The sequence below is a fragment of the Schistocerca americana genome, chromosome 9 (assembly GCF_021461395.2).
Source record: "Schistocerca americana isolate TAMUIC-IGC-003095 chromosome 9, iqSchAmer2.1, whole genome shotgun sequence".
NCBI lineage: Eukaryota > Metazoa > Arthropoda > Insecta > Orthoptera > Acrididae > Schistocerca > Schistocerca americana.
In genome coordinates this window covers 99,486,393-99,514,217 of record NC_060127.1, presented here as the reverse complement: position 1 = coordinate 99,514,217, position 27,825 = coordinate 99,486,393, and the positions used below count along the sequence as shown (strand labels likewise).

General features: G+C 43.6%; 1 protein-coding gene across 1 annotated transcript in view; it reads left to right on the top strand.

The window, feature by feature from the left end:
• LOC124551122 overlaps positions 1-27,825 on the top strand; it is a 79,788-nt gene that overhangs the window by 35,602 nt on the left and 16,361 nt on the right. Inside the window, exons 4-5 of the mRNA XM_047126072.1 lie at positions 3,278-3,405; positions 8,026-8,201. Of these exons, the coding sequence (XP_046982028.1) occupies positions 3,278-3,405; positions 8,026-8,201 (304 nt within the window). The remainder of the gene's footprint in view (positions 1-3,277; positions 3,406-8,025; positions 8,202-27,825) is intronic.

Sequence of the window (27,825 nt, the reverse complement as noted above, 5' to 3'; positions counted from 1 at the left end):
CATACGGCGGCCTGAGAGAGGCATGTCATCGATAGTTCCTGCCTCTCTCTATCTCCTCCATGTCCGAACAACATCGCTTTGGTTCACTCCGAGACGCCTGGACAATTGTTGATACCATGTCAGGAGTTGTTAACAAACCTTTATACCGGCAAATGGTCTGCTGATTTCCTCAAATAATTCTCTATTACCAATATGTATAGAATTCTTAGTTAAATGTTCAGGCTGAGTAACTAGGATATACGTTTTTTCCCTGCTCACTATCAATATAATGTTGAATGAAATCACCACCAGTACATTATAATTCTTCTTCTTCTGTTCTTTTTACCTACTATTACCTACTAATATCGTTCGACAGATTCTGTAACAGGTTTAAAAGTTTCTTTCAGTGACCGGCCTCTTTCCAAATCGTAGTTTCTCCTAGAGAGCCTTGCGCACTTCAACGACGTCTGAATTTTCATTTCAATGTAGAGACGAATGTTCTGCCTTTCCTTGTGTAATTCATCTGTTGTTTCAATATATTCAATATATATATATATATATATATATATATATATATATATATATATATATGGAAATGGAAAGGAAGTTCCATGCTGCTTGACAGGATGTAGGGGAACGATGCGGGAGACCCGGACCGCCGTACTAGGCAGGGTCCTAATGGAGGTGGTTTGCCGTTGCCTTCCTACGACCATAATAGGGGTGAATGACGATGATGAAGACACAGCAACACCCAGTCATCTCGCGGAAGGTGAAAATCCCTGACCCCGCCAAGAATCGAACCCGGGACCTCGTGCTCGGGAAGCCCGCGAGGAAGTTCCTCCGGTATCGACCATCACTCAGTTGCCTCGTTTTATTGATAAACAGAAACCTGATTTCAGCAATCTCCGCATGAAGTTGTAAATTCTTCGAATGTCATTTCGGGTCCTACAAGTGCCTCATAAACGTGTTTTAAATTCGTATTATCCCGTTTGAAAGCAGTCACAGTGTTTGTATTATCTCTCATCAGTTGCTTTGATATCCAAGAATACGTCTGACTTAGGTAGGAGACGTCAAACTCTCTTTGCTTGCCAAAGCAGAAGTATTTTCGTGTTTGATTTTGATTTTTCACTGTGACATCGTCGACTACAAACAGAGCATTAGGTTTTACCCTGTCAGGTTGTGGACATTGCCACTTTCGGTAATAGGTTTATATGTAATTTTGTCAACGTTTGAAAGTATCTCCTCTAGTATTTGGCGTTTGGGTTCCATAAAGCTTTTGAAAAGAAATACACATTTTCAAAGCAAACACCATCAGAATCCACTAGTAGGAACACAAGAACGTTTGTCTGCCCACAACGCAACTGATCGGCAATTATAGTTCTGATGCTGTGTGGCAATAGTGACCTATTTTTTTACATTCTGTTGTTCTCTCAGATTTTTAGACTAATAGGTGACGTGGATGTTACGTCCTACCGTTCATGGCGAGTACTACACGATTATACGTGAGTTTATATAGGGAAAATGAACACAAATGTCACACACACACACACACACACACACACACACACACTTCATTTATTTCTGAATATAGGCAGATGCATACACATGCACAAATAAGAACACCATTCTATGCCAGCATGAAGTACATAATTCTGGGTATTTATGAGCAGCCTTCATCATAATATTGAGCCTCATCTTCCACAGGATTTTGAGTTTCCTGCGATAGTTATTGTAAATCCTTCTGCAATGTTTCGTAGATGCTATAAACATAAGGCAGCCAGATCAATCTTATATGGAATGCATGTTGAATAGCACAGCTGGGTTACATTAAATTCTTCAGTGACGGTTCCTGCATGTGAGTCGATTGTATTTCGTTAAGAAGTTTGATCTTGTGAGCACCTGTACTACTGTAAGTGTTTGAGCATTTCGAGGAAAACTTGCCACAAATCACAACTGAGTTATCAAACAGTCTACATCTCTCTGTGGGAAACAATATCACTTCAATGCCACAATAAGATGGGTTTTCAAGAATCTCAACAGGGCTGAATTCGCCATCAGACGGCATTACAAACCTGACATTACTTCGCCTTGACTCAAGGTGAAAACTGTATTGTAAATTGTTATATGATGCTGCTGAGACGTCGTCCCCAATGGGTACCCGACAACATCATCTGGAAATAGAAATCGAGTTAAATAATGCACACATAGCACACTACACGCACACAAATGCAGAAGTACATTGGCGTGACATAGAGAATGGTGGCCATTTAGTTTGACAGTTCATGGTGGCAAAGTTATCTCCTCGATCACACATTGCTTATTGGTGGTGTGTACATTATTTTTGCAATGCAATGTGGGTAACATCATAAAAGTAGTGTGTGGTCACTGTACCGCATTTAGCCGTGTGGGAATAACTGTTGGAATCTTTGGTGGTACAGAAAATCTAAGATCTGCGTCTGTGGAATGAACCTGCTACCATAACTCTTTGTGGTACCTACCATGATTACTACAACTGCACCACAATGACCACATATCATTACTCACCTTTTAGTAGGATTATGTACAAGTATCACTTCCAGATTTATTATTTGACACAAAACGTATTCTGTGGAACAAGTCCCACACATTCCTGACAAATGAATTTTCGTTGGTCTGCTATAAAAAGCTCTGCTGACTGAGTGCTTCCCACATATTAGGGGGGATATATGTTAACATCTAACTAATAGATTTTCATGTTTCCAAAAGCAGGTCAGCTGTAAATACTATAGCAGTTAAGTTCAGATTGGTTACAACTGTATGGCGAAAATATGTTTACATTTCCTAAGTGGCTTCCCACAAATAATTAACAGGTTTAGGCAGACTGCTACCTACAAAGCATATCTCACTGATTTCTTGCTGAGTGAATAATACATCTGAACAATTTTCCGCATTGCAAAAAAGTAAAGCATCTACGAATAGCAACTCACAAGGTTTCAGGTTATCTGTGATAAAACATCTTTCGTCTAGGCTATGAATAACAGTCAAGCTTGGACGCATGGAGGAAACAAACACCTTTCCTACAGGTATGAAAGTGTGAGACCTTAATCTTGTGCGTGAATACCTGTGTCAGGCACCACCCTACACCATATATTGTGGAAGAGTGACCCTTACTGTTTCCTATAGCTAATATTGACCCAGAAAGTATATTCTACTTACGTACACTCTTTAAGTTGATGCTGGCAGAAAGTGAAAATTTCACTTGTACAGAAATCTGATGCATTGTGTTGCTCACTAGTACGTAGTCTGTCTTTATGTCCAGAATTCCAGGCCGAGGTGCCGGTCTACCTGGAACACCTGTCCAGCTACACTCGAGACGCTGTGCAGTTGCTGTCAGTGGGTGTGACGAGTGTCTCACAGCTGTTCATACCACTGGCATTCAGACTCGTGGTGAGTGATATTTTATTTTCTCTTTTTATCTGTGTTGTATGCGGAAGGGATAAGAAAACGACACACATACAGCGTCGCGTGGTCAGTCTCAGAGTCTGTTTCACGTACACTATGTGATCAAAGGTACCCAGACACCTGGCTGAAAATGACGTACAAGTTCGTGGCGCCCTCCATCGGTACTACTGGAATTCCATATGGTGTTGGCCCACCATTAGCCTTGATGACAGCTTCCACTCTCGCAGGCAAACGTTCAGTCAGGTACTGGAAGGTTTCTTGGGGAATGGCAGCCCATTCTTCACGAAGCGCTGCACTGAGGAGAGGTATCGATGCTGATCGGTGAGGCGTGGCACGAATTCGGCGTTCCAAAACATCCCAAAGGTGTTCTGTGGGATTCAGGTCAGGACTCTGTGCAGGCCAGTCCATTAAGGGACGTTATTGTAGTGTAACCGCTCCGCCATAGGCCGTGTACTATCAAGAGGCGCTCGATCGTGTTGAAAGATACAGTCACCATCCCCGAATTGCTCTTCAACAGTGGAAAGGAAGAAGGTGCTTAAAACATCAATGTAGGCCTGTGCTGTGATAGTGCCACGCAAAACAACAAGGGGTGCAAGCCCCCTCCATGAAAAATACTACCACACCATAACGTCACCGCCTCCGAATTCTACTTCTGACACTACAGACGCTGGCAGATGACGTTCACCGAGCATTCGCCGTCCCCGCACCCTCCCATGGGATCGCCACATTGTGTACCGTGACTCGTCACTCCACAAAACGTGTTTCCACTGTTCACTCGTCCAATGTTTACGCTCCTTACACCAAGCGAGACGTCGTTTGGCATCTACCGGCGTGATGTGTGGCTTATGAGCAGCCGCTCGACCATGAAATCCAAGTTTTCTCACCTAACTGTCTTTGTACTTTCAGTGCTTCCTGATGCAGTTTAGAATTCCTATGTGATGGTCTGGATAGATGTCTGCCTATCACACATTACGACTCTCTTCAACTGTAGGCGGTCTCTGTCAGTCAACGGACGAGGTCGGCCTGTACGCTTTTGTGCTGTATGTGTCCCTTCACGTTTCCACTTCACTATCACATCTGAAGCAGTCGACCCAGGGATGTTTAGGAGTGTGGAAACCTTGCGTACAGGCGTATAACATAAGTGGCACTCAATCGCTTGACCGCGTTCGAAGTCCGAGAGCTCCACGGAGCGACCAATTCTGCTCTCTCATGTTGTCTAATGACTACTGAGGTCGCTGATGTGTACCTGGCAGTAGGTGGCAGCACAATGTACCTATTATGAAAAACATATATTTTTGGGGTTTCCAGATCCTTTTCATCACATAGTGTATACCTGGCTCACACTGTTGTTATCTTTACTTTTGAGACTGCAATGCTACCTCACTGCAAGACTTCTAACCTATCAGTACGTCTTCGGTGATTGTGGGGTTATTAGCCTGAGAGCACAAGATTGCAAGGCATAAGGATAGAGGATACAGTTGTTTGTGTCTTTACTTCTTGTACTTTCGCAGAATTTGCCTAACAGATTTACGAAACTTAATATTAGTCCCTATTGTACAAGCATAAACCTTTTGGCTACTTAATCATTGGAGATAGGTCGACGTACTACTGCGCCGTATTTTATCTTACCATTTACGTATTTGCTTATTTGGAATCTGTTACTACCTGGGGCTGGAGGAGCGGGGTCAGAGATTATATTCCCAGCATAATTATAGTGTTTGATTATGTACGTGGCGCGTAAATTTTTGTGTGATGGTGTAATTGTTGTAAAGAGTGTTCTTATCCATCATTACTTTTGTGAAACAAATACTAACAAAGAGATAGAGGGGATGGCCAGTACTTACCTCAGCTCAGTACAGCCGATAGATACACAAAAAACAGAACCGAAAGTTTACGTTCCTAGCGTTCAGAACAAATGTTCTTTCATCACGGAGGAGAGAGGGGAAAGAAAGGGAAGAAGGGAAAGTGGATTCAGTTACTCACAACCCAGGTTATGAAGCAACAGGGGAAAGGTAAACAGGGAGGGTAGAAAAGATGGAGGCATGGGCGTCAGAGGGAAGCCACAGATATTCTACTATAAGTACTGTGCCAGCTTCAAACCAAAGAGGATGCATACAGATGTAAAGAGGTATATAGTATAAAAATAAACACACGCATCTTTTCATCCTAAACAGTTGTGTTTATCTTTATCTTTACACTATATACTTTTGTATGCATCCTCTTTGGTTTGAAGCTGGCACAGTACTTACAGTAGAATATCTTTGGCTTCCCTCTGACACCCATGCCTCCATCTTTTCTACCCTCCCTGTTTACCTTTCCCCTGTTGCTTCATAACCTGGGTTGTGAGTAACTGAATCCACTTTCCCTTCTTCCCCTTCTTCCCCTTTTTTCCCCTCTCTCCTCCCTGACGAAGGAACAAAGTTCCAAAAGGTAGGATACGTAAATTTTCTGTTCTGTTTTGTGTATCTATCGGCTGTACTGAGCTAAGTACTGGCCAGCCCCTCTATCTCTTTGTTAGTATGTGTTTCACATCTTTATATGAGATTTTCCATTAACCATCATTACTTTTCTAATGTAATATTAATTCATTTGCTATGGAAAATGTGGGAGCACTCCCTTCCTGTTTCAGTTAAACTGCAAAGAAATAGTCTAAATTCACGAAATGCATCTGGTTTTCTGGTAGGAAACGTTCTATTGATATCAAATAATTCAGCTTTTTATTGCCATGAAAAATTCTCCTTTGAAGAAAGTATACTACTGCTGTTGTTGTGATCTTCAGTCCTGAGACTGGTTTAATGCAGCTCTCCATGCTACTCTGCCCTGTGTCCTACTAACCGGTCCCTTCTTCTAGTCAAGTTGTGCCACAAATTCCTCTTCTCTCCAATTATATTCAGTACCTCCCAATTAATTACGTGGTTTACCCACCTAATCTTCAGTATTCTTCGGTAGCACCACCTTTCGAAAGCTTCTATTTTCTTCTTGTCTAAACTATTTATCTTCCATTTTTCACTTCCATACATGGCTACACTCCATACAAATACTTTCAGAAAATAGTAGACTATTATATGGTTTTAAAATTGATGGCAAAATACTTGAGAAATGACCATTGCTTAGTAAACGGTAACTACTGTTCAGAATAATTTAATATCTTTGTTTACTTTTTCCTGGATATAAATTGTTTTAAAAAGAATTCTGAATGTTTCCAGAACGAGATTTTCACTCTGCAGCGGAGTGTGCGCTGAGATGAAACTTCCTAGGAGATTAAAACTGTGTGCCCTTCCGAGACTCGAACTCGTGACCTTTGCCTTTCGCGGGCAAGTGCTCTACCACCTGAGATACCGAAGCACGACTCACGCCCGGTACTCACAGCTTTACTTCTGCCATTATCTCGTCTCCTACCTTCCAAACTTTACAGAAGCTCTCCTGCGAACCTTGCAGAACTAGCACTCCTGAAAGAAAGGATATAGCGGAGACATGGCTTAGCCACAGCCTGGGGGATGTTTCCAGAATGAGATTGTCACTCTGCAGCGGAGTGTGCGCTGATATGAAACTTCCTGGCAGATTAAAACTGTGTGCCCGACCGAGACTCGAAGTCGGGACCTTTACCTTTCGCGGGCAAGTGCTCTACCATCTGAGCTACCGAAGCACGACTCACGCCCGGTACTCACAACTTTACTTCTGCCAGTATCGCAGGAGAGCTTCTCTAAAGTTTGGAAGGTAGGAGACGAGATACTGGCAGAAGTAAAACTGTGAGTACCGGGCGTGAGTCGTGCTTTGGTAGCTCAGATGGTAGAGCACTTGCCCGCCAAAGGCAAAGGTCCCGAGTTTGAGTCTCGGTCGGGCACACAGTTTTAATCTGCCAGGAAGTTTCAATTCTGAATGTGTTGGTTACCTGTATCACTCTCACTTACAAAGGTCCGCTCTGAGAATAAAATTCAAAGACGTGATTCACACAAATATACCTCCTCCCACTGTAGTTTCTTTACCATAGTGTCATAATGTCACTATAACTAAAGAATGAAACACACAGCTATAGGTGTTTGTTCGTATCCTGGGTATGATTACTTGTCTACAAACACCAATACAGAATAACAGCGACAGACTTACGTTGCCCAGTCTGAAACTCGTAAGATCAATAAACTGTGCTACATTCCGTCAAATGTTTAAGATTCGAGACACGTTTAGGAAGTCTCTGTTTTAGAAGGTCGTTCGAAAGCTCAAATTAATATTTCCGGTCTCCCAACAACGGCAGCTGCCTTTGCCTGTACAACTTCAACTCCGCTGTAAATCGTAGAGCATTATATTCAGGCTTCTTACCTCGACAGCATGCATTCATACATTCAAACGTTTGTATTGCAACTACCTAGAAATAACTGCCGCTCTCTTGTCTGTTCTTACAGGCTGAGAATTGTGTGTGTTCCGTAAGACATCGCTGGAGACTTACTTTGCATTAGTATCGCATGCCTGCGTAAAACTGTATGTGTAGTCATGCGCCCGCATTAATTTAAATGCTTTGTGATTGCGGTACCTGTAATTATAAGTTAAGATTTGCTGCTGCTTGTGAATATTATGCAAGTAAATCGAATTATTTTCTGTGTGTCTCAGGATAAACAGACTAATGACCAGCAGCTCCAAGGGTGGATTAATAACATGGAACATCTGAGAAACATGCTGGACACAAAATTATGGGGTTGGGTACAGGATATGGAACGTATCAGCGAGCAGATAGCGAACTACAAGGTGGAAGAGGACGTGAACAAGCCTGGGATGTATATAATAAGGTATAAACCAATTTGTATTGAAACCTTTGTCCAATTATTTATGATTCGCGAACGTTTATTTAGTACTAGGCGAACTACTGAAATTATTTCATGCAGGATGGTGTAAACAAATGTGAAGGATTGACAACAGCAGAGGAGACGGTTACAACAATTAGTCGCTTTGAGATTACGATTAGTTTTCAGTTTCTGTGTTTGTTTTTTGTCTCAAAATGGGCTACATATTACGCAGCGGCTGAGTAGAGCCACCCATTACGAGCGACTGTTACTACTCGGACTAGCGAAAATACTACTAAAGTTTTTATTATTTATCGAAATACTGATAATCTGTGAAAGCTTGTGTTACCTGACAAGAAAGTTGAATATGTTGTCACCATAATACAACTGCACAGAACTATGCAGACGCAAGGAAAATAAACAAATTAGTAAATAAAATAAAGATAAAATAGTCACCTACAGGAGAAATCAAGCTGATACCGTGTAATATCGCTTATCACAAGGTGCGACTTGGTCGCGGACTAAAACAGTGATCCAGGAAGTGTAGAAGGAATTTCTTTTATTTCCTCCACTGATCACAAAACTTTTGGCCCTTTGGCTACCGGGTTCTGTCAGGAAAGACAATCTTCAGATCTGTTTTATTACGTGTCGTTGGTTTTATTACATTAGAACATGTTATAAACCAGATATGAAGATGGTCATTGCTGACCAAGACCGGTAGTCAAAGGACCGAAATTTTTTTGGTCATTGGCTGAAATAAGAGAAATTCACCATCTATCGCATATAGTCTCTATAACGGCATCATTTCGGTGAGGAAGAGCGTCCACAAGTCATGTGGGTATCAGTAAACGAATAAAAATGCTACATAGCAAAAAAAAAAAAAAAAAAAAAAAAAAGTTCAAATGTGTGTGAAATCTTATGGGACTTAACCGCTAAGGTCATCAGTCCCTAAGCTTACACACTACTTAACCTAAATTATCCTAAGGACAAACACACCCACCCATGCCCGAGGGAGGACTCGAACCTCCTCCGGGACCAGCCTCACAGTCCATGACTGCAGCGCCTGAGACCGCTCGGCTAATCCCGCTCGGCAGCTACGTAGCGATGAGGATTAAACGACATTGGTTGTGGCCATAATTTTTTTGTATCTTTAAATCCGTTCATAGCATAGAGCTAAATACTATAAGTTGCAAGCATAGGGCAACAGATATGATTGGCCACTGGAGGACTTATGGGGCCATGGAGCAATGAAGTATGGAATCTCGAGGATGGTGAGTCTATCTTGTGGGTAACAAGCGAAAAGTTTTGCTTTACTTGCATTTTCAGGGAGGAGCAGGTTGTTAAGAAGGAGTGGGTGATAAGGGAAGAATTGTTGTTAATAAATCAATGCGAAGCCTTCCAGTCCTTAGTTGAGTTAGTGGGTCGTGTTGTATCGATTTTGGAGCATGTCTGTCGCCAGTGCTGGGATGTTTCGGCATTGAGGATATCGCGGTCTGCTGCTATTGGTTTAGGGGTTAGCGTTCTTTCTTCTATATCCTGGACACTTGGGCCTGATTCCCATCCAGATCATGGATTTTCTCCTCCGGAGGACTCGGTGATCGTGTTGTCCTCACCATTTCATCTCATTATAATCGTCGCGCAAGTCACTGAAGTAGCGTCAAAAATGGTTCAAATGGCTCTGAGCACTATGGGACTTAACATCTGTGGTCATCAGTTCCCTAGAACTTAGAACTACTTAAACCTAACTAACCTAAGGACATCACACACATCCATGCCCGAGGCGGGATTCGAACCTGCGACGGTAGCGGGCACGCGGTTCCAGACTGAAGCGCCTAGAACCGCACTGTCACACCGGCCAGCGAAGTGGCGTCACGCAGAAAGACTTACACTAGGTGGTCAAACTAGTCCAGATGGGGTCTGTTGGCCAATAATGCCATACGAACATTTCATTTTCAATTCAACGATATCGTGGATGTGTAATTGCCAGTGATGTGTTTGTGTGTCCAGTGATGGGTTGTGTAGAAAATGGCAGTAGTGGCTGCAGAATTCTTAGTATGTTGCAAGAGCTTGTGGAGTGCGGAGATTCTGTGGGATACACGGAATGAGCGTGTGTGTGTGTGTGTGTGTGTGTGTGTGTGTGTGTGTGTGAGAGAGAGAGAGAGAGAGAGAGAGAGAGAGAGCTTGCAGCTGCAGTAAAGTTTTGTTGCAGGAAAGAAGTAGTGTTGGAGGTATCTTCATGGTCTGGAGGGTGGCAGGGTGGCGTCTGATGTGAATATGGATAAATTCCCTGTAAGCATTCCAGATTTTGTGGTGGAGTTCTTGGATTGTTTTATGTGGGTTACTGTGGGCAGGTTTGAAGGTGGGGTGATTACGGTTGACCATTGGAATGATCGCTTCCATTTGGATAAAGGACTTCTGCATTTATATATTTGAGGAGGTTTTTGGAGGTTACACTTTGAAGATGGGTGCATCAAGGAAGTCGACTACATATCGAGAATGTAGATGAACAACTGTCATCCCCAGTTGAATTCAGTGTGGGAACTGCTGTGCAGATACATATAAGCAACAACAGTATGTGAAGAAGGTCTGATGAATATGAATGAAGAAATTGTATTGGACAGATATAAATGGTGGCACTGGTGGCTACTAGGGAGGTAAAATACATTCTCAGGATGAAGTTGAAACAAATCAACCTAGGGTAGCCTGATACATTCCATGTTTCATTTCTGTTGTACCGATTTATGGAATTCTGTTCGACAACTGAGCCGATTTATAGAAATCTGTTCGCCAGTATCATGGAGAATAATAACGTTTGTGAGGATCCAGTCACTGACACACATCTCGTTTTGTTCTCCCCATCTGTTTAGTTGTGTGTCCTTATTTAATGAGTTGCACACCACCACAATAGAAATGGATGAGCCATGGAACAGGTGATCTGGAAATCCGTTTGCAGGTGGCAGGCATTTCCCTAAGGGCGGGCCGATTTCTGCATTGTGGAAAGGGCAGGGCACTGACAGCATATCAGGCTGTAGGATCTGCCAGTAACGCCGCTTTGTCACAATGTGCCGTGTCATCCAATGAGGCTCCAGGTTCAAAGAATTACACACTTGTCCAGCACAGCAGGGGCGAATCCCTAAAAAGCTCAGCTTGGGAACGATGGCCTATGTCTGGAAAACGCAAAGTAAATTATTTTATGAGCTCCTATCCCTGTTAGTAAGGAGCTTTCAATCGAGTGGTTTTTCACCTTCCAGTAAAGATAGAGGAAGCCATCCAGGGCAAACGATAGCAATCTTGAATTGTTCACTCAAGAAAGCTATGTAGCAGTTACTGTTAAAGTTTTTCTCCTTTTTTTGGTGAGGGATGGCACTCTCTGGACGCAGAACCATATGAACAGCAACTCAATAATTTTCTCTCTCACGACACGTCATAGAACCTCATTGGGTGGCTTAAGAGGTATCTGCTAGGTAGGATGTTGTAGCTCCATTTCCAAAAATTTCATTGGATAGTCTTTGGCTGAGACTTCTCATTGGGGGAGTAATGTTTGTGTAGATCATTGTGGGAGACTGTGGCAGAGACGACCGTAAAATTCGGGAGATTTGTTTGGAGGATGTGGAGGAAGACAACTGTTTGGGAACGTGGAGGAAGACACTCCATCGAAAGACCCAGACGAGCGGCAGAGACTTGCACTTGAGAATAAGCTCGTCACCTGATGAATGATAGGTTGTTGCTGTCAGCAGGTCAGAGTGGACGCAGGCTTTGCTGATTTGAACCGTCGATTTTGGTGACAATAGCTTGAAATGTGGATTGTTGTGGGAGGAGAATTGTTAGATGTTCTCAATTAGTTTTTTAAAACTTGATTGGACTACTTGATATTTCGTCTTGAAGAAGTGGGCTCATCGATGATGAAGATGATTTAAATATTTGCATGTGAAGCCAAAACTTTGTTGCCTGGTATGATTGAAGCTGTCATTATGCTCTCAACAGCAGTATATGCATTTCTGGGTGACAAACTGTTGAGACAGTCGTCATACATAGGCCAACCAGTCAGCCAACCTCCCCTGCTGAGCACATCTTTCCTGACCTGTTTGTGTGGGCGATTTTATAGCCGTCTGATGTGTGGTCTGGGTGGGTTGGGTTACCAGGGGACCTCTAACGGCTTACCCTGACCACCGCCTGCCATCCCACACTCCGTCTGTGGAGGAAAGTATGGAGGTAGGCCTTGCCACACAGTCACAGGCAGTGTACCCTCACACTGTTAGTGACCTGCTCAGTGGGGAGGGGGGGATTTTCTTTTTGGAGGGGAGGAGGGTCAGCCGACCAGTCTGGCTATGAATGGGTGGCTTAAGACTGAGTTACATGCCCCAATTTTCACTACTTTTACTTCCTTTTTTTATTTCATTAGCCATTTCATTGTGTGTCCTTCATGTGTGTATGCTCCTAAAGAGTAAATAAAACAGTGGTCATTCTGGACCAATAACCTCAATTCTGTAGATAGACCAACTATAGTTATTAATCGTTAATAATTTTGTAACAACAGATACCCAGAACTCATTCAGAATGGCCATTCTTCTCTCATATGCAATCCATTGTGTGCCAAATTCAGTTACGTACCTGAGTTAATGGGGAGCAATCTGAGTCTCGTTTGGTCCAGCCAGAGTAGATCACAAAAAGAACAAGGTTCATTAGCTCGACTCACTGCCTTTGAAAGTGTTCAGCAGGGTGTCTGAACAGAGTTTTAGCTATGTGGGGGTGTTTTTGACGTGTGGCTACTGTGTAGGGCTACTGCTCCACTATTCAGCGTATGGCATTGCTACTATGTGTAGGTTACTGGTTCGCTATAGGTTATCGGAGACAAGCAGACAGTGTGATGCAATAAAACCATGGATAGACTGTTGGGTGAGCATGTTGGTGAGCTGGACGTTTCTGGAACAGATGTTTGGTGAAGAATAATTAACTGATACGCTGCCATTTGGGTTGAGGTAACTTTTATTGATAATCTGTAGAATGTGCAATTGATTGTGAGTGTAGGTGGTGGTTACATTGAGGTGGCATACTGAATGGGCAGCTGGGGTGAACTGGTGTAGGATTTGGCGGTTGAGGTAATTCTTCTTGATAAGCTGTACAATGTGCAATTGATTGTGAGTGTAGGTGGTGCTTATATTGAGGTGGAATACTGACTGGGCAGCTGGGGTGAACTGGTGTAGGATCTGGGGAAGTTCAATAGGGTGAATGTTTCTGAGGACTGTGGTAACAAGTCCGACTAAATCTTTGGATGGTAGGAGAGTCTTTGTGGAGGTGTATGGCCATCTTGCAGATGAGTTTTCGATGGTTTGACTTTATGGCGTTGGGAACAAGCGAAGGCTCTGTTTTTTGACTGGTTGTTGCTCCAAGTGGATTCTGAGAAAATATGTTCTAAATGAATGGTACTGTGAATGTTATCGCTGTGGACGATGTCTTATATATATATATATATATATATATATATATATATATATATATATATATATACATATGCTGGCGTTGATTTTCTGCAAGCCTCCTCCACTGTGATCTGAAGACTGACAGACTGACACCGATGATCTCGATAGTAAGTGTGATATTGCACTACCTGTGCTATTCCGAACTACGATACGCATGGTTGACGACATACGAAAGTTTGGATCTGGCCGTGAGTCCCGCTCTGATAGCCAAATGATAAGGCGTCCACTCCCCACAAGCGGGAAATTGGGGGTCGAGTCCCAGTCTGGCACAAATTTTCCATGTCGTCATTCCATTATACAGCTGATGGTAGTCCATATGCGCAACTGAGAATACATTTCATGCATTAGATGGTAAGTGTTGAGTGGTGTAGGTCATATTGTTATCTGGGGAGATGATGGGACATTGTGTTTAGGGTAGCTCTGGAACCAAAGCCTGAAGACCTGCAGAGTAGGTGGGTGTACAAATGGGGTCGATGGATATTTATGTACTTTGGAAATATTTTTGGATTTACTGTAATAGGGTTCTGACCTGTAAGGACAGCATGAAGACTGAAAGCTGAGGGAGGTGAACTGGAAAGTATATGTGGGTATGTTGGAAAATGATAGTTGAGAGGTTTCATGTCTATGAATCCAGTAAATTATTTTATTTTACAGGGTTATTACAAATGATTGAAGCGATTTCACAGCTCTACAATAACTTTATTATTTGAGATATTTTCACAATGCTTTGCACACACATACAAAAACTCAAAAAGTTTTTTTAGGCATTCACAAATGTTCGATATGTGCCCCTTTAGTGTTTCGGCAGACATCAAGCCGATAATCAAGTTCCTCCCACACTCGGCGCAGCATGTCCCCATCAATGAGTTCGAAAGCATCGTTGATGCGAGCTCGCAGTTCTGGCACTTTTCTTGGTAGAGGAGGTTTAAACACTGAATCTTTCACATAACCCCACAGAAAGAAATCGCATGGGGTTAAGTCGGGAGAGCGTGGAGGCCATGACATGAATTGCAGATCATGATCTCCACCACGACCGATCCATCAGTTTTCCAATCTCCTGTTTAAGAAATGCCGAACATCATGATGGAAGTGCGGTGGAGCACCATCCTGTTGAAAGATGAAGTCGGCGCTGTCGGTCTCCAGTTGTGGCATGAGCCAATTTTCCAGCATGTCCAGATACACGTGTCCTGTAACGTTTTTTTCGCAGAAGAAAAAGGGGCCGTAAACTTTAAACCGTGAGATTGCACGAAACACGTTAACTTTTGGTGAATTGCGAATTTGCTGCACGAATGCGTGAGGATTCTCTACCGCCCAGATTCGCACATTGTGTCTGTTCACTTCACCATTAAGAAAAAATGTTGCTTCATCACTGAAAACAAGTTTCGCACTGAACGCTTCCTCTTCCATGAGCTGTTGCAACCGCGCCGAAAATTCAAAGCGTTTGACTTTGTCATTGGGTGTCAGGGCTTGTAGCAATTGTAAACGGTAAGGCTTCTGCTTTAGCCTTTTTCGTAAGATTTTCCAAACCGTCGGCTGTGGTACGTTTAGCTTCCTGCTTGCTTTATTCGTCGACTTCCACGGGCTACGCGTGAAACTTGCCCGCACGCGTTCAACCGTTTCTTCACTCACTGCAGGCCGATCCGTTGATTTGCCCTTACAGAGGCATCCAGAAGCTTTAAACTGCGCATACCATCGCCGAATGGAGTTAGCAGTTGGTGGATCTTTGCTGAACTTCGTCCTGAAGTGTCGTTGTACTGTTATGACTGACTGATGTGAGTGCATTTCAAGCACGACATACGCTTTCTCGGCTCCTGTCGCCATTTTGTCTAACTGCGCTCTCGAGCGCTCTGGCGGCAGAAACCTGAAGTGCGGCTTCAGCCGAACAAAACTTTATGGGTTTTTCTACGTATCTGTAGTGTGTCGTGACCATATGTCAATGAATGGAGCTACAGTGAATTTATGAAATCGCTTCAATCAATTGTAATAGCCCTGTATTTTGCTGTAGGCTCATGGGTTATCTGCGCTATTTCGTCTGTGTGGGCGTGTGACTGCATAGATCAGGTTTGTGGGATTGTAGGTGGCACTACCTGGATGTAAGCAGGGACATTAACAGGAGGTCGTGATGGTCGGTGCAGTGGTGCCGAATACGGTTGCAACTTCAGGCGCAGGCAATGGAGCTGACGATGGGCGAGTCGTGGTGCTGGGACTGGAGATGGTTTTGGAGATGGAGCTGGCGATGCCGGTGGTGGTGGAGCCTATGACAGTGACAGTGCAGGCGACCACGCTGATGCAGGAGCATTTGGAGGAGGCGCTCGTGTAGAAGCTTCAAAACTGGAGTTTGTGAGTGGTAAAACACTCGATAGAACGGGTAAGGGTAAGAGATTATTGGTGAAGAACTATTATGTGACTGCAGAGAAAGGTGCTGAGATGGTGGCGTAAGTTACATGGTTACTGCCGGTTGGACCTCGGTGCGAAGTCGCAGACTGTGGGACTATCAGGGGCAGTAGAATTCTAGTGGCAACGGTGGAGCTTTCGTAACGCCCTTCTAGTTCATGGACGACAGCATTACACGCAACGTGTATAGCTGTAATGTCACCATTTACAGTAGGTCATCCGAAAACTCCACCAGTCCACATAATTACTGCGGTTGCTTTATATCTGTAGCAATGACTCCAGGCCAACAGAAACAGTGGATCGCACACTGACCCCTGGGACAGACTTGCTGCATCACTAACGACTGCCTGCCATGGTAGTAATCTTCCAGGCATTTGTACAGACACGCTGGGCACTCCAATTCCCTCTGGCGAGGAAACGAATACGGCCACCGGAGGCTGTCTAAGGCATCTATAACAATAATCAGTCAAAATCACATTATTTATTGCGTCCTCTGTCGACAGGTTGTTTCGTGCACCAATGCACGAGCAGGGAAACTGTGTATGGTAGTCAATATTCTATCGTTATTGGTATGTACTACGATGGTAAATTGTTCATTAGTTTCGAGGCTTTTCCATATGCCTTTATTTACTGGAAATTAGGTGCTCACCTCCTTCATGCGCTGAAACGTATTCTTTGCTTACCTTAGGGAAAGAATCCGTTGCATCACATCAGTAGCATCCATCTGCTGGTCTCCATCCCCACACAAACCGCCGTATAATGGTAACCTAGACCATGGTCAGTAGCCATCTACCACCATCTGCGTCATGTAAAACGAACAGAATTCATCATGGCAAAGGGTTCTAAGTGTGCCTAGCTCGTAAGTGGAGTTGGAATAGTACTGTACGTCCTAGCACAACGGCCAGCACCGGAATCATTGCAATGAAATGATCTGTAAGCCTTATTACCATAACATCACATGTCCTGGAAAGGATTATTTTCTGGTGATATGGGAGACTCAGAAATATATTCGTTATCACCCACCTTCGCCCTTTAACTGACAATGTGGTTCTCAAGTAACGTTGATATCCAAAGAACGCTCTACTTAGCTTGCGAGTTCTTTGCGTTTTAATTGACCATATTTAAACTTTCCACCATTCACAGGGCTATGGGGAAAGCAGTCGCAGATTAATTAGAACGAAACTCAGACTGCAGTTATTAGTATGCACTCTTCACCTTGTTGCACCGCCATCAATTTTGAGGCCTCTAGCCTCATGATCAGATGTACTCCATACCAAACGTCGGATCGATGTGCTGTACACTAGTCTTAGGACCAAAGCTTATGAACATGAATTGCTCTGTGATAACTTGCACTGTCAAACGTGAAACCTACAGCACAACTCACGAAGAGACCAGGGACTGATTGCAGAACTATGTACACGAACATTTGTATGCAATAGTGATGCGTTATTTTGTCATGTTTTATGCCAGGAAGCCTATAGTGCTGCAAATCAAGGTACAAATAGGCGAAAACGGGCAGTGCGAAACGCATCGATTTCTGACAAATGTGCATACAGACGACACGTGCAGACGCGAGTAGAAACCAAACGAAAACCACTGACATTGGTTTCAACGAGTAAAACCAAACGTGAATGTTAAAAGAAATACACGTTTCAGTGGTTGTAAAGGCAGACTTGAAGTACCTTTCCCCTTTCAGTAATTCTTTTTCACGTCTGGAATAAAAATTTTGTAATTTTGCTTCCAAAGACAAGCTTTTCATATAGTAGAAACCAAAATTGGACTATTCAAAACCAAGTTATGGATTGTCCACTAAAGGAGACTCTGTTTAACAGTTTTCAGATTTTCTTATTCTGTAGTTTTAAAATCTAGAATTACTGTGACATCTGCTCTTAGATAATACACTTGTAAAATATTTACGAACGTTTATTAGAAAAAACTGTACAAAAGTGGAATGATGCTGGTAACGTATTTTCACGTAAAGTTTATTTCCTATGGAACTATAGATACTACATGTACCCTCTTGCAATTTGTACAAAGATGGAGATCGCATTTGGTGCACTGTATGTGCTTTGCACCAGGATTTTTGCATCTAGATGCTGATTTCTGCTGATCAAAGCATGGTAAATGATTCACAGGGTCATATCTGACGTCCTCGAGCGGTTTCAGTTCATTTGTTCGTTCTTCAGGCACAGATACTTCTGTTGCTTTATTTGAGGATCTGTCTCTCTTCTTTATAGTCCGTTTTCGTGCCATAATTCACTATTCTGCGATATACTTCTTCAACAGCGCATGAATTGAGACAACATAGGTTCTTCCAAAACGTGATCCTTAGAAAGTATATCAAAATAACGCTCACCATCATGATTGTCCTCATCTAAATCTTCCTTAAGACAACCCACTGTCTGGGAAAGTTCAATATTGCCGGCAGCCACTGAAGAAAAATTGTTATCATCTTCAGATATATCACTATTTTCCCGAAGTAGTAAAATCTCTTCCACACTGAGCTCTCCTTTATAATTCCTGATCATTGTTGAAATAATTCCAAGTAATTAATAATAAAAAAATGTTGTAGAAATGAGGTCAAACACTTGGAACCAGCACACAAGCAAAGTGTGTATTGTGGTTGGCAACAAGAGATGAGGATGACGACGGATATTTTGTCCACTGTCGTTGACGGTTGACGATTGTTTGAAACTTTGCCATCACAACTGTAATTTCAATGGCTTATGATTACCACTAGTTTTTAAGTTATAGAAACCAGAATTTCAGTGAACACTTAGAAAAAATTATGCAATATCATAAATGCTAAGTAGTTGCACTTAGCCACAATCATTGCATGCCTGAGAAGTTAAAACATCGTCAACAGATGGAATGGAGCCTCGCAGAAGAAAACGTGCACTACAAAGTAAGCTATGCCCAGTGCATTACGAAGCTTTTAGAACGAGTACTTAGACTGAAAATAAATTCATCCACTACATTGGACAAATACATCGAAAGCGTTAAGTGATCAAACTTTGCTGTCGTCAGCTGCATTAGCTACAATGGGCTGGATAAGTGCAACTGTTTGACTGTACATTAACACTTATTGGTAAGACGTCATCTTCTTTGAGAGTTCTCCCTTCAGCACCATTGGGAAACAGAATTATTGCAGCTGTCCCATCAGTTAATCCAAATAAGTTACTTCCCTGCAGTTTAAATCTGTTTACTTGACTGGAACTAGGTCCTGGAAGTTTCAAATCAGTGCACACTCTGCTACAATCAGGAAACAGTCCGATAGCCCATTTATGTATAGCGTTATTACTTGCAGGAGTGCTAGTCCTTCGAGGTATGTAGTAGAACTGTGAAATCTAGAAAGTAGGCAAAGAGGTCGCGACATATTGTTACGGCACTGAAAAGTAAGGGGTAAAAATTAGAAAACTGTATTAAACCTCATTCACATTGTCACTACCAAGCTGAAGTCATGCCTGGGAACAGAGGAGGAATTAGGAAGCTAGCGAGTATGTTGCAAGTGGGTCTATCTCTTTCACAAGATCATGCAGCAAGGAACTCTGACAGCAGTGGGGAGTGCAGGAGGAGGATTTACAGAAGAAGGAGCAGACTGCCAGTATACAAGAGTGTTGACAGTTTAAGCGAATATAGCTGAATAGGGACGACACATGAGCCTCATGTCATAGCGTCATGTCAGCTCCCTTTTCGGTAAATGCCCCATCACTTCAGCTGTCGCCATGAATTGATCATGGGGTCGATGGCATTCACAGTAATAGCACTTAATTACATTATTGCGTTACTGGAGTGAATCTACGTACTAGATGCCCCATCACAGTCTATGAACTACCCGAAGATGTACGAGGGCAGTTCAATAAGTAATGCAACACTTTTTTTTTCTGAAACAGGGGTTGTTTTTTTCAGCATTGAAATACACCAGGTTATTCCCCAATCTTTTAGCTACACAACACTATTTTTCAACGTAATCTCCATTCAATGCTACGGCCTTACGCCACCTTGAAATGAGGGCCTGTATGCCTGCACGGTACCATTCCACTGGTCGATGTCGGAGCCAACGTCGTACTGCATCAATAACTTCTTCATCATCCGCGTAGTGCCTCCCACGGATTGCGTCCTTCATTGGGCCAAACATATGGAAATCCGACGGTGCGAGATCGGGGCTGTAGGGTGCATGAGGAAGAACAGTCCACTGAAGTTTTGTGAGCTCCTCTCGGGTGCGAAGACTTGTGTGAGGTCTTGCGTTGTCATGAAGAAGGAGAAGTTCGTTCAGATTTTTGTGCCTACGAACACGCTGAAGTCGTTTCTTCAATTTCTGAAGAGTAGCACAATACACTTCAGAGTTGATCGTTTGACCATCGAACAGAATAACCCCTTCAGCGTCCCAGAAGACTGTAACCATGACTTTACTGGCTGAGGGTTTGACTTTAAACTCTTTCTTGGTAGGGGAGTGGGTCTGGCTCCACTCCATTGATTGCCGTTTTGTTTCAGGTTCGAAGTGATGAACCCATGTTTCATCGCCTGTAACAATCTTTGACAAGAAATCGTCACCCTCAGCCACATGACGAGCAAGCAATTCCGCACAGATGGTTCTCCTTTGCTCTTTATGGTGTTCGGTTAGACAACGAGGGACCCAGCGGGAACAAACCTTTGAATATCCCAACTGGTGAACAATTGTGACAGCACTACCAACAGAGATGTCAAGTTGAGCACTGTGTTGTTTGATGGTGATCCGTCGATCATCTCGAACGAGTGTGTTCGCACGCTCCGCCATTGCAGGAGTCACAGCTGTGCACGGCCGGCCCGCACGCGGGAGATCAGACAGTCTTGCTTGACCTTGCGGCGATGATGACACACGCTTTGCCCAATGACTCACCGTGCTTTTGTCCACGGCCAGATCACCATAGACATTCTGCAAGCGCCTATGAATATCTGAGATGCCCTGGTTTTCCGCCAAAAGAAACTCGATCACTGCCTGTTGTTTGCAACGCACATCCGTTAAAGACGCCATTTTAACAGCTCCGTACAGCGCTGCCACCTGTCGGAAGTCAATGAAACCATACGAGACGAAGCGGGAATGTTTGAAAATATTCCACAAGAAATTTCCGGTTTTTCAACCAAAATTGGCCGAGAAAACAAATGTGTTGCATTACTTATTGAACTGCCCTCGTACTTGAGATTAACGGCTTCGTGGGATGAACTTCATGCTGCTCGCCACCTACAATCTACTGTTGGGTGAACTACATCTACATCTACATGGATACTCCGCAAATTACACTCAAGTGCCTGACTGTCTTTCGACAACTCCACATCGCAGGTTACTGCCAGCACTGAACTTCAATTTGGAAGCAAGCAACAGGGCCTCTAGGTTCAAATGGTCCAAATGGCTCTGAGCACTATGGGACTTAACATCTATGGTCATCAGTCCCCTACAACTTAGAACTACTTAAACCTAACTAACCTAAGGACATCACACAACACCCAGTCATCACGAGGCAGAGAAACAGGGCCTCTATGGTTCCACATTCCTCTTCAACAAACAGGCGCCTCCGTGTGCTGAAACTACCAGCCAGTAAGGAGGAGATCAACCGACCACACGACTACCGACACAGGTACACAGCGGATGGGCTACTGAGGGTCACTGTACAGTTCAGGGTGGGACTAGGTAGACACCTACAGCCAGCCCAAGACCGCTTCATGGTGGTCAACGGCGGCGCCTGCTAGCCGGCAACCCGCCACGGCGACTGGGCCGCTAAACCTCAACTGTGCGTGTAACCATGGAGCTGACTTGGCACGCATCAACCAAAATCCAACACACAGCTGAATGAGCGAGAGCCGACGCTGGTGTGGAAGAACAACGACGTATAAACATTGAGAACTCTAATAATATTTTAATAGCGTCGTTGACGCTTCACAGGTTCCCAGCACCTATCCTGAGTTCAGAGAGTGGTGTCTCCACTTGGCCGTATGCAGTATCAAGAACATTGGCTTGCAGCTGGTTGTAACAACCTGAGGTCATATGCGAATAGCAGGCGGACAGATAAAGGATAATTGCAGAATGTGGAGCCAAACAATGTGGCACTACACAAAAATGGCGCTAATAGCATAGGCACATAGGGAACACACACGGCCGGCTGAAGCGGCCGTGCGGTTCTAGGCACTGCAGTCTGGAACCGCGAGACCGCTACGGTCGCAGGTTCGAATCCTGCCTCGGGCATGGATGTGTGTGTTGTCCTTAGGTTAGTTAGGTTTAACTAGTTCTAAGTTCTAGGGGACTAATGACCTCAGCAGTTGAGTCCCATAGTGCTCAGAGCCATTTTGAACACTCACGACACAGATCGTAAGTCCACGGTATTGGTGATAAGTTGAGAAAACTGTCCCGAAACACTTGTGCTACAAAACGCCACTGTTTGCTGCTCATGTACCCCGACATCAATATGGAATATGATCACCATGCACACGTACACAGGCCGCATACTCTGGATCAGGTGGTCGAGCAGCAGCTGGGGTATAGCCTCCCATTCTTGCACCAGTGCCTGTCGGAACTCCTGAAGTGTCGTAGGGGTTTGAAGACGTGCAGCGATACGTCTACCTAGAGCATCCCAGACGTGCTCGATGGGGGTTTAGGTCTAGAGAACAGGCAGGCCATTCACCTGATAGAAAGCTACTCCTCCACGATGGAAGCTAGGTGGGGCCGTGCGTTGTTATCTATCAGGAGGAATGTGGGACCCTCTGCGTACCCTGAAAAGGCGGATATACTGGTGCAAAATGACGCCCAGATACACCTGGCCTGTTACAGTTACTCTGTCATAGACATACAGGATGTACGTGCACCAATCATAATCCCACCCCACACCATCAAACCACGACCTCCACACAGGTCCCTTTCAAGGACATTAAGGGGTTGGTATCTGATTCCTGGTTCGCTGTGTCAGACTATACCTGGACTCGTTCGTGAACGTAACCATGGACCACTGTTGCAATGACCGTGTACTGTGTTCGTGACACCTGTCTTTACGGTTTCTCCTATAAACAGGGGAAAGAGGAATGCACCTTGCAGGTCTCTGGGAGAGTAAACCCTGTCTGTTCAGTCGTCTGTAGACTGTTTGTCTGTAGACAACAGTTCCAGTGGCTGCGGTAAGGTCCCGAGCAAGGCTTCCTCCGAGGCCGTCTGCGGGCACTGATGGTGAGATATCGGTCTTCTTGTGGTGTTGTACACTGTGGACATCCAGTACTGTAGCCCCTGGACACGTTTCCTGCCTGCTGGAATCGTTGCCATAATCTTGAGATCACACTTTGTGGCACACGGAGGGCCCGTGCTACGACCTGCTGTGTTTGACCAGCCTCCAGTCGCCCTAGTATTCTACCCGTCATATCGTCATCAATATGTGTTCTTTGAGCCATTTTCAACTCGCAGTCACCATTAGCACGTCTGAAAACGTCTGAACACTTACTCGCTGCACCGTACTCTGAGTTGCACCAACACACCTCTGCGTATGTGGACTGCTTGCTGCCAGTGCCACCATGCGACGACCGCAGGTGAAATGCACCGCATGGTCATACCCCGAGGTGATTTAAGGGGGGTAGGACGTCAAACGGGCCGACTTGGAGCAGGAGAGGCACCACAGGACGTTTTATTTTCTACTGTCTACACTTTTACAAATAAATTCATAAACCTTTGTCAGCATGACCAGGAAGGGTTCAGGATTCACATTCACAGCAGTGGAAGTGAAAAAACGTAACAAAATAAATTTTTTTTTAGATATGCAATTTCATCATTTTTTCACTTACCGTTGACTGCATTTGTTGCTATAGGTACATTTTTCTTCACGAGTAAGAGAGATTCTTTGATGAATTTTGCGCAGAATACAAACCATACTTACAGGTGTATGAAACTGTAGAATTTTCCAAATCTATTAAAAACTGTGGTAAAAATGGAGATTATTAACTAAAAAATTTGATTTTTTTTCTAAACATGAAGTTTAAAACGTAACAGCTCATTCATTTTTTCATAAATTAAATAGTTTCTAGAATTTCAGACACCTGTAAGTATGGTATGTATGCTGTGCAAAATTCATTGAAGAGTCTCTCTTATTTATGAAGAAAAGTGTACCTATAGCAACAAATGCAGCCAATAGTAAGTGAAAAAAATGATGAAATTTCACATGTAAAAAAAATTATTTTGTTATGTTTTTGAACTTCCGCTGCTACGAGTGTGAATCCTGAATCCTTCCTGGTCATGCTGACAAAGTTTTATGAATTTACTTCTAAAAGTATAGACAGTGAAAATCAAAATGTCCTCTGGTGCCTCTCCTGCTCCAAGTCAGCCCGTTTAACGTCCTGTCCCCCTTAAACCCCTAAACCGCCCACCAGAGCGTTGTTTCACCATGTATCAGCATTATCCTTAATTTATGAGCATGAGTGTACATCAGGCAGACATCGCCAAAGCTGTGATTGCTCACCTTACGACTTGTCAAGTTGTGCCCGTCTCAGAGAAAATCTCGCACGGTCGTGGTTCTGTTGATGATTTCACTCTGTGGATCTGTTACAGGAATGTGCAGGTGTACGTTTCTGTAAGGAGTGCGTTATTTTTAAAGGATGCCAGGAGTGTATTCCACGCTTGCAATGCCTGCCACAACACTCGTCACAATTGCTGATACAGTCACAATTAAGACCTACTATGTACTTCCATTTGTACGTTACTCCACTATCACACAACATTATAGTTTACACCAGACCAGTTAGCCATAAATGTTACGATCCACCTTGAATTATGCCCTTGAGTTATGCCTGGCTAGCTCAGTGTGTGCTGTACGCGTGTTCCATCTTTATTTTATTGTGTACAGAGTTTAGTTAACACGAATTTTGATACATTACCTTCGGGTATAGCAAAGCCCATCAAATCATTCATGTGATTGATATAAATATCAAACGTTCACTTTCTTGCAACACACATGAAATTTTTATTTAAGGGAACATGTATTCTGTGCCGATTGTTACATTTGTGCAGTTTTCATTTCTCCAGTTTACATCTACAAGGAGTTCGTCAGTACAGAACAGACAATACATTCTGACAAGACCTAGGAACAGTTAAAATAAATTTATGTTGTTTCCTGGCAGATTAAAATTGTGTGCCGGACCGAGAATCCTAACAGCTTTTTCCGCCAGTACCTCATCTCCTGCCTTTTACACTTCACGGAAGTTCACCCGCGAAACTTGGAGGACTAACGATTTTGGAGGAAAGGACACTGACATTTATGTTGTTTATTTACAGGGTGGTCAAGAACAGTCCGAAAAACCTTTGAAGGTGTTGCATGAAAGGTTGTGCTGAGAATTAATTGTTAAGAAAATATCCGAAACGCCACGCCATTTCCGAGTTAATTAGCACTGGAGTGAGGGAATCAGACCGTTGGGCGAGGAAATTCAAGCGATTCGCCAGATACAATAAGTGTCAGTTGATCTCACAGTGAAGATGACAGCGCTCAAGACTACCCAGCCTGTGGCTCGGATTCGATCCTTATACTGTTCCCTGACCAATTTTTGTATCCCTTTTTTGTTCGGATTTAGGAAACGAAGCGAAGGACAGGTTTTGGCAGCTACGTCTGTGGCGAATCACTTAGATTAGGGAGCGCATCGACTTGACTGGCTGACTTCAGTCAGAAATGGCGGAACGTACACTATCTGATCCAAAGTATCCGGACACCTGCACGAAAATAAAAGTTCGTGCCGCGCTCCATCGGTACTACTAGAATTCAATATGGTGTTGGCCCCCCCTTAGCCTTGATGACAGCTTCCACGCCGGCCGTAGTGGCCGAGGGGTTCTAGGCGCTACAGTCTGGAACCGCGCGACCGTTACGGTCGCAGGTTCGAATCCTGCCTCGGACATGGATGTGTGTGATGTCCTTAGGTTAGTCAGGTTTAAGTAGTTCTAAGTTCTAGGGGACTGATGACCTCAGAAGTTAAGTCCCATAGTGCTCAGAGCCATTTGAACCATTTTGAACAGCTTCCACTCTCGCAGGAATACGTTCAATCAGGTGCTGGAAGGTTTTTTGGGGAATGGCAGCCCATTCTTCACGGAGTGCTGCACTGAGGACAGGTATCAATGTCGGTCGGTGGGGCCTGGCACGAAGTCAGCGTTCCAAAACATCCCAAAGGTGTTCTTTAGGATTCACGTCAGGACTCTGTGCAGGCCCGTTCATTACATGGGTGTTATTGTCGTGTAACTACTCCTCCATAGGCCGTACATTAAGAACAGTTGCTCGATCGTGTTGAAAGATGCAATCGCCATCCTCGAGTAGCTCTTCAACAGTGGGAAGCAAGAATGTAGGCCGGTGCTGTGACAGTGCTACGCAAATCAACTAGGTGTGCAAGCCCCCTCCATGAAAATACGACCACACCATAAGACCACCGCCTCCGAATTTTACTGATGGCACTACACACACGTAGGCAGATAACGTTTAACGCGCTTTCGCCATACCCACACCCTGCCATCGGATCGCCACATTGCGTACCGTCATTCGTCAATCTACACAATGTTTTACCACTGCTCAATCGTCCAATGTTTACGCTCCTCATACCAAGCGAAGCGTCCTTCGGCATTTACCTGCTTGATTTGTGGCTTACGAGCAGCCGCTCGGCCATGACATCCAAGGTTTCTCACCTCCTGCCTAACTGTCATAGTACTTGCAGTGGATTCTGATGAAGTGGATCTAGGGAAGTTTTTAGGAGTGTGGAAATCTCGTGTACAGATGTATGACTCAAGTGACACCCAGTCACCTGACCACGTTCGACCACCGTGAGTTCAATGGAGCGTCCCATTCTGCTCTCTCACGCATGTCTAATAACTACAGAGGTCCCTGATGTGGAGTACCTTGGAGTAGGTGGCAGTACAATGCATCTAATGTGAAAAACGTATGTTTTTGGGGGGGGGGGGGGTGTCCGGATACTTTTGATCACATAGTGTATCGAATTTTTTTCTTAACAATTATTTCTCAGCACAAACTACTACGTAACACCCTTTTTCAGATTGATTCTGACAACCCTGTATATATATTCCTGCAGAAACAAAATGTGCACTGGTATTAGTTATCGCCTTTTTGTAAATTTCTGTTCTTTATGTAAATAGTTTTAAGAATGTGCACAGCTTTGCACCAAGATTTGGATAACTTTGTAAAAAATGTTCAAATGTGTGTGAATTCCTAAGGAACCAAACTGCTTAGGTCATCGGTCCCTAGACTTACACACTATTTAAGGGGGATAGGACGTCAAACGGGCCGACTTGGAGCAGGAGAGGCACCACAGGACATTTTATTTTCTACTGTATATGCTTTTACAAATAAATTCATAAAACTTTGTCAGCACGACCAGGAAGAATTCAGGATTCACACTCATAGCAGTGGAAGTGCAAAAACATAACAAAATAATTTTTTTTAGATATGAAATTACATCATTTTTTCGCTTACTGTTGGCTGCATTTGTTGCAAAGGACATTTTTCTTCACAAGTAAGAGAGATTCCGTCATGAATTTTGCACAGAATACAAACCATACTTACAGATGGTGCAAAATTCATCAAAGTATCTCTCTTACTTGTGAAGAAAAATGTCCTTTGGCAACAAATGCAGCCAAAAGTAGGTGAAAAAATGATGAAATTTAGTATCTAAAAAAAATTTATTTTGTTATGTTTTTGCACTTCCACAGTTATGAGTGTGAATCCTGAATCCTTCCTGGTCATGCTGACAAAGTTTTATGAATT